Below are 8,385 nucleotides of genomic sequence, written 5' to 3' on the forward strand. Positions count from 1 at the left end.
CAGCAAGATTTTTAATAAGACGGTTATTATGGACATCCAAGGGGGAGTGTTATAAATATTAATAATTATGTGGATGTCCAAATCTTTTATTTATTACCATTAATTGTAATAAACATTCCTCTTTTTCTTAGTTTCCCTTTTCTTAGTTTCTTAATATTTCACTCTTGTATTTGTATAAATAGGGGTTCACCCCATTAGAATAAACAACTCAGAAATTCGCATTCACTTTCACTTTCTCTCTTCATCTTCTTCTTCTTTCTTCTCATCTATTCTATATCATTTTATAACATATTAATAATTTTTAGAAACTAATTAATTAATTTTTTTAAAATTAATTATAGTTAACTTGATAGATCTTTTGGATTAAAATTAATAATAGTGAAATCGATAATAAATCAATAATTTCTAATAAAAGTGTAATTTTTACTTTTATAACTTAGTAACATAATAAGATCCATCCAAATAATAATATAATAACTTTTATACAATACTTAACTAATCCCAAAGTGCTACCTCTAGGTGATACTGGGCACCACTAATGCATCATAACAATGCTCTATAAAAAATTGCTAAAAAGTGTCATGGTGCCTTAAATCCTTATGATGTGTCTTTTCGATATTAAAACAATTTAATTCAGATCCTATTTATTTTACTATAGAAAATCACTCACGAGCATCATCTTAGGGGTGTTCATCCAATCTAATCCGCACTATTTTACTCATAGTGCATCCGATCCGCACTAAGTGCGAATTTCATTTTTTTGATCCAATCCAATCCGTACAATAGCTCAAACGCAATCTAATCCAATCCGCAAAAGTGCAAATGGATCAGTTACTTTTTAATATTAAATTATTTAATATTTATATTTTTTACATAACTAACAACAAAATAAAATAAATTATAGTCATTTTACGTCTCTAACAACACATTAAAATAAATAATTTAACAAATTCAAAGGAAGAAAAAAAATTATGTATAAAAAATATTTAATTTAATTTTAAATTGTATGTTAAAAAAATATATAAGAATAGAATATACATTTGATCAATTAAGTTTTGCAATATAATTGTATTATATGTATTAGACTTTTAAATTACTATTTTCTTTACATTAAAATGTTATTTGTATATATAATTGTTGCTCCAAAATTCGCCCAAAATACGTGGACCAGTCGAGAGGGGACACGTGGATCAGATAACTTGGAAAGATTTGCTAAGTCTTTGTGCGCCACCAGGAAGCGCCGTTAGCATGGGTCCCGGAGGAGGCACCCGGAGTACAAGGTACTCCAGGAAGCTAGTATAGCGTGAAGGCTCTCCGGGATATGTCAGGTCTCTCCCGAGCAATCAAGTCGCATTTAATGCTGCATGGGAGGAAGCGTGTTGGGACTGTAACACGCAATAAAGTCTGACGGCACAACCCCCAAACAGCAGCGCTACAGTAATGATCATTTAAGTCTAGCGACGGCTACTCTGCGAAGAGTCACGTCAATCACAAGGCAAAAAGGACATTCTCCATAAAAACCCTACAGCACCTAGGGATTTGACCATGCATCACCCATGGTATATTCATCGGAAAGGCCCAACTTTATGGATACTTACAGACACATGTGTAAGAATAATTCTAGGGATTACCCCACCAAAACACTATAAATACCCCCTCAAAGCTCATTTAATGGGGTCGAGAATCTTGGTTGCAAAAGAGCAAGAAGAGAAAAAACTCACCAAGAACATTCTCTGTATTTATGAGAAAAACATTCTCTCAAGTGTAGAATCTGTATTAAATACATCCATTAATAACAGTGGCTCGTGGACTAAGGCTCATTAACGCCCCAACCACGTAAAAAATCTTCATCTCACTTTCTTACAACTCCTTATTATAATTATATTTTAATAGTTGCCGAAAACCTCGGTCAACAATAATTTTTTAATTTTTTTATAAATATGTGTGGATTGGATCGGTTACTTTTACATGTCAATTAACATCCAATCCGAACAAGTGCGAATTTTGAATTTCCCAATCCAATCCAATCCGTACAAGTGCGGACATCCGCACTTTATAGATTAGATTGGATTGAATCGTACAGATTGAATTAGATCGGCTATTTTATGAACACCCCTGCATCATCTCATGTTAATACTAGGCACCAATACTCTATTTTTGAAGAGCAACATTACATATAGGGTTATAAAAACTCAAATTTCCTCAAAAAATCAACACCATATAGAGCCTTCAATTTTTAGCTGGATCTGTCAAACAGGAGTATGATTTTAAATACATCTCTATTGTAATGATTACTTCTTCAAACATCAACACGTTGGTATACTTTCATTAAAAAAAACAAAATAATTAAAGATGGCGATATGCACAACTGTTAAAGTTGCAAACTCAAAATAAATCCAAAATGAAGGCCCCCTATGTTCAATGGCAATGGAATTCATCCTTTCTTAGCCCGATAGCATTTGTGTACATAAGCTTTTCCCAAAGTGTGGTTGAAAGTGACTTACTATTTATGCATGCTCTCTTTAATATTTAGAATGGTAACATACAGATAATTCATCTAAAAGAGTTTTCCCGGCTGTGTTCCGCTTCTCATCATTGCACAGAATTCTGAATAGTTGATTCTACCGTCCTGTTATACCGGAAGACAGTTAGAAAGTCACATTGTAATTTACAATGCTGAGGTAGAACTGCAATGAAAGATTGACTTACATTATCCGTATCCACTTCAGAAATTATTTCCTTGATTGTACCTTCATCACCCATACCGTAATCTTTCATTGCTGTTTCTAATTCATCTCTAGTGATAAACCTGAAAGTTATTGCCAGCAATAAATTTCAACAAAATAAACTAAAAGCAAGATACAAGATACATTGAGGGAAACACTAGAACATTTCATTTAATCTTTTCTCTATTTGTGTTCGTGTTCTGATTGTTAAGATTGATAATAGCCAAAAATAAATCCAAAACATATTGTAGAAAGTTTAGGATTCTCCCATCTTCCTTAAAGATTTTTGAGTCAAATAGTCATATTATGAGGTATTCTTTAAGCAAAAAAAAAAAAAAAAACTCTCACGAAGTGCTCCAGTTCCATTAGTACATGTTAACTGCTTTAAGATTTCAGGCTTTTATGAATCTTTGTACCGAACTGATAAATAGAACAGCGTGAAACTGGAAATTATTTCAGTAAAGAAGGAAAATTTAAAAGAAAAAAAAGGGGAAATAAAAGAAGAATTACCCGCTGCTGTCCTTGTCAAAAAATTGAAAAGCCTTGTAAAGATGTTCTTCTCTCTCTAGCCTGTGTCTATGCATAGTAGCCGTTATAAATTCTATGTAGTCAATTGTTCCATTCCCATCCACATCAGCCTGAAAAGGGTAAAATAAAAAAAAAATGAAGAGTTAGCTAAAAATGTACAAGAAAACTGGTCAACTATTTTTCACTTGGAATATGATAAAATATCATACAGCTTCCATAAGTTGTTTCACTTCAGCCTCCGTGAGTTTAGAACCTAGTCGGGCCAATCCTGACTTCAGTTCATCATAAGTGATAGTGCCACTATTGTCAGTGTCTATGTTGGTAAACATTGATTTCAGCCCTTGGATTTCGTCTTCGGACAGATTTTCCGCAATAACCTGAAATCCATATCAAGTTTATTAGAATTGTCCACAATGTGCCAAAATGATTTCTCCTTGGACTGGGAACAAGTTCACCTTCAAAGCAAGTTTCTTCAGCTTATTCATTGCCCTGAATTGCTTCATCCTAGAAAGAACTGCACTGTCAATGGGTTTGTCCGAAGCTTCTCCACCTTCTCTTAGCCAAGGATGTTCTACACCCAACCATAAAACAGGTTTCAGCTAAGAGAATTGTACAATAAACAAGTGAAGTAAGTTTCTAGTGATATGAAATATATGATGGGACTAAAGAAGAATGTCATTTGAATGACTTCAGTATCCCATTGATTCCAAAATTAGGTTTATTTAAAACAGGAAAAGACATGAAAAGCTAGAATTCTGGTTGACTGAAAATTGGGCGAAACATAAACTTTGTAAAGGAAAGAACTATCGAAGAAACCTATAAAATGGAAGACATCACCATCTTGTAATAACCAAGGCAAGACACTTTATGTGCAACACTTCAGTTTTTCATGATGTTGTAAATTGTAGACTGAGTTGCAATGAGAGATACTACCTAAAACGTGAGCCGAGGTAATTCGTTTTCTAGGATCCTGAGTCAACATCTTCCGAACCAAGTCTTTGGCGCTGCTAGAAATAGAAGGCCATGGTTGACTATCAAAGTCAATTTCCCCTTGCAATATGGCATCAAAGATCCCTTTCTCTGTTTCTGTAAGTCAAAGGCAATAAAAAAGGTCACTATTACACCAAAAATGATTTCTTTATAATGAAAACACAAATTAAAATAGAAGCTACTATTTGTAGTTATTCAACTATGTTGAGCAAAAAGAGATATAAAACAATACTTTACCAGCCCAAAATGGAGGTACACCACTGAGTAAAATATACAGCATAACTCCTGCACTCCAAACATCTATTTCTTTTCCGTATTTGCGTCTCAGCACTTCAGGAGCAACATAGTAAGCACTCCCAACAATATCCCGATACACCTTACCTGGCAAGAGTTCATTTGCAGAAGAAGATATCAACAGCGGTACTATGAAGGAAAGAATACGGATTCCAAGGTATATTTATTTTTTCTTTTAAACAAAACATAGATATTGATTTACACAGACTAAAGTAAGTAGCGCATGCATGTTTTGATTGCGTATGCACTGCAAGCGGGTACATCTATTATATGGTTCCTTCTTGGTGTAATGAAAACAAAAGATTTTGCATCTCCGAAAGAAAATGGACTTCCAATTGCATATTGAACTGAAAAATTATTATCTGGAGACTAAATGAAATAGGACTACAATTACTTGGGAAATTATGATGAAACTAATCATTTTTGATAAAGTACATGCCAAAATGCCACCAAGCCGCATATTCAATTAACTCAGATCAAAATATTATCTGTTCGGAAGAGTGGAACTAACTACCCCTGAGAACAAGCAAATGTTGATGATGTTCTGCATGTTCAATGTTACTTTATTTTTTATTTTCTTAAACAACATATGCAATGTTACTTTAAATCAAAGACAAACCTAAAAAGCAACATTAATTGAGCCTTATGATTTATAGGATTACAAATTACCCATCACTTATCATATTGCCAACTAAACTACTTCAAGTAAACGAAATTCACCAACTGAAACAAAATCATTATTTCCAAGGAAAATTTCGCTTACTCATCTCTCCAATTCTTTAAATTTGCCGGTGCGCAGCTTTAAGGAAAATTCTTATAACATCCACATAAGATTAGGATCATATAATGTCATGCATTCTCAAGCAAGAAAAATCTAAAGAGCAACTAGCTTAGAGTAAAAAAACTATGCACATCTTTCAGGAAACTACTCTTACCCTTTTTATTCTAACATCATTGTGTATCATATAAAAGAATGGTCATAAAAAAAAAAATCCCCAAGGAAAAGATGAAGTACATACCTTCTTCAATGAACACAGACAACCCAAAATCCGTTGCTTTCAAAAGGGCATTTTCCTCCTTACTAGAGAGCAAGAAATTTTCTGGTTTGAGGTCTCTATGCATAACCCCCATGAAATGACAGTTATGAACAACTTTAACAATTGCCCTGCAAATAGAAGCAGCAGCCCTTTCACTATAGTGACCCTTTGCGATAATCCGATCAAAGAGCTCCCCACCAGCACAAAGTTCCATAACTAAATGAACCGACTGCTTGTCCTCATAAGCTCCTTTAAACTCGACAATGTTTGGTTGGCCACTCAAATGCTGCATAATATGAATCTCTCTCTTCATATCCTCTTTATCATTCTTGCTAACCAGTTTTCTCTTCGATATGGATTTGCAAGCGAATTGGCGACCAGTTGAATTCTCAGTACAGAGATAAGTCACACCAAACTGACCTCTACCCAACTCTTTTCCAATGGAGTAGAACTGCTTAACATCCTCAAATGGCTTCCCCAGAATTGTATCAGACCTCATAGCATGTTTTGGGCTTCTGGCGGGAACATAAGGCTTATACCCAGGTTGAGGCTCTGAATGGGCTGCCGCCGGACGCTTTTCCGGTAATTGGTGAGATTGTTGAGCTTGTTGGGCCTTGGATTGATGGACAATTGGCTCGTTAGGCTTCTGGTAGTGAACCCCACCACCACCACCTCCTTCTCCTCCTCCTGATCTGTAACCATTATACTGTGGTTCCAGGCCTCCGTTTTTGCTTGCACAACAACCCATTTATGAGTCAAAAGAAGAAGACTAATCGATCAATTTGGATTAAAGAAAAAACAGTTAGTGAATCTTCAACTGGAACCAAACCCAGGTAAATAATTTGGAAACAATAAGCAGAATATACTGAGTTTCAGAGACAGGGATTTAGAAAAACTAGAGATTTTGGATCAGAAAAATCCAATCAGTTCAGGTGTAAGGAATAAGCTGATAGGGAAAAAAACAACCCAGATGCAGACTTGGACAGAAGAGAAACGTGATAAAAAAGCAAAGCTTGGTTGAGATTGGAGAAATTACAGAGAAAAAATGAAACCAACAGTGTGATTTGGTTTGGTTTGGTAAGTTTTGTCTTAAACTGGAGGAGGCTTTGAGAAAAGTCCGAAATGAGAAAATGGATTAGAACAGACGTTTGGTCAACTGTTGAATTAAGTGGAAAAGTTGAACTTTTAAGGCTACGGAAAGAGAGAGGAAGTGGGGGAATCTTTTTTATAGTTAAAGGATTGAAGCCTATAAGCCTTGGACAGTGCTTATCGGAACAACAAAGTTGTCAAGTTTCATATTTGGACAGTCGGGGGTTTTCCATTTCTAGTGCTTAAAGCAATTAATCGCACAAGGAGTAAGACAAACATAAAATAAATAAATGTTCTAGCTTTGAGTGTTACTTCCTCATGATTAAACAATATTTTCTGCCTCTAGGTTAGTATTCCTAACCTAGCTTTCAAGACAAAACTTTTGGTTCCAACTTTTTTTTTTTTTCGGAAAGTTGCGTAAGTGTGAATATAAATTACAACTCAAAACATGGCATACCTCCATTCCATACCAACTCTTTATCCACCCTAAAGCATTTCTAGCAACTTTATATGCCAAACAATTAGCTTCTCTAAAAACATAGGAAATAATTACATTTGGAGAAAGGATAAAGATATATAATTTCTTTATCAACATCCGATAAGGCTAAGAGTCATCTTTAGGAGATAAAACCCTATCCACAACAACCTTAGAGTCTAGCTCGATATGAGAAATAGGCAAACCAGTCACACGACACCAAGTAAAAGAATGTTGTAAAGCCATCGCCTCTACTAATTAAAGGCTTTCAACAACCAGCCACTATTCTGCCTTCAACATTTCTAACAATAGCACCATAGCTTGTGCTTGACTTCTTAATATCTTAAGCAACATCTGTATTAAGTTTCAAACCTCCAGCTGGAGGATGTTTCTAACCACCAGTTCTATTTACTTGTTGCCTTTGTTGACACCCTATGCTTATTTGCCTTTGACTTTTTGTATAATCCTATAAATATGATGATAACCAATTGAAAACTTTCTCAAAGACACAGTTAGATTTCTCGAAAAGATGATTATTCCTTTGATTCCATATTGCCCAAAGAAACCCACATATTAGTTCACAATGAAAGCTATTCAATTCTTCAAAACAAGTCAGTATAAACTGTTTAATATCTAGACATTGATAACTCAACAAAAAATGTTAAAACAGTGAATGTTTCCACAATTTCCTAACTCTAGAACAATCGAGTAACGAGTGGGAAACTATTTCCAAATGCCTATTACACCAAGAACAGATTGCATTAAGAATAACTTTTCTAGAATGTAAATTTATAGCCACAGGAAGAATATGATGATACATTCACCAAATAAAATATTTAATCTTAGGAGGAAGCTTTGAGTGCCAAAGGAAAGTCCACCATTTTTTCAAGATTTGAGAATTTGAGGAGGAAGGATAAGAACTAGAAGAAAAGGATAGATGGTTAGTCGAATAAACATTGAACTAACCTGTAGTGAGTCTCCAAATTTGTGTGTCTGGACTTCGTAACATAATCAAAGGAATAGCTAGGATGGCAGAAACATCATCATCCCCAAAATATTGTTTAAGCTTATGTAAGTCCCAATGTCACAAAGAATGAATGAAGAAAGACAAAATTTTGAAGGTGGCCTCAAATGGTTTTTACAAGAATCATACCTAGCCGCCCAACGATCACTTATAGTATTAACTAAAGCACCATCACCAATCTTCCACAATAGGCGTCTCTTCAAAAGCTCTCTTCCCCATAGT

At 34.7% G+C, this 8,385-nt stretch overlaps 1 protein-coding gene across 2 annotated transcripts; it reads right to left on the reverse strand.

The window, feature by feature from the left end:
• Positions 1-2,197: 2,197 nt before the first annotated feature.
• LOC115724816 (calcium-dependent protein kinase 2) lies at positions 2,198-7,954 on the reverse strand. Of its 2 annotated transcripts, XM_030654166.2 has the most exons (8): positions 5,558-7,954; positions 4,482-4,625; positions 4,188-4,340; positions 3,710-3,825; positions 3,464-3,631; positions 3,237-3,364; positions 2,710-2,809; positions 2,198-2,629 (listed from the first exon to the last, which is right to left on the reverse strand). In XM_030654166.2, the coding sequence occupies exons 1-8, from the start codon at positions 6,321-6,323 to the stop codon at positions 2,558-2,560; spliced, it is 1,647 nt and encodes a 548-aa protein (XP_030510026.1). In that variant the 5' UTR covers positions 6,324-7,954; the 3' UTR covers positions 2,198-2,557. The 2 variants fall into 2 exon arrangements, with proteins under 2 accessions (XP_030510026.1, XP_060973226.1); XM_061117243.1 differs by having other exon boundaries at positions 2,198-2,809.
• Between the last annotated feature and the right edge of the window lie 431 nt (positions 7,955-8,385).

This window comes from Cannabis sativa, chromosome 6 (genome assembly GCF_029168945.1).
Source record: "Cannabis sativa cultivar Pink pepper isolate KNU-18-1 chromosome 6, ASM2916894v1, whole genome shotgun sequence".
In the NCBI taxonomy this organism is placed as follows: domain Eukaryota; kingdom Viridiplantae; phylum Streptophyta; class Magnoliopsida; order Rosales; family Cannabaceae; genus Cannabis; species Cannabis sativa.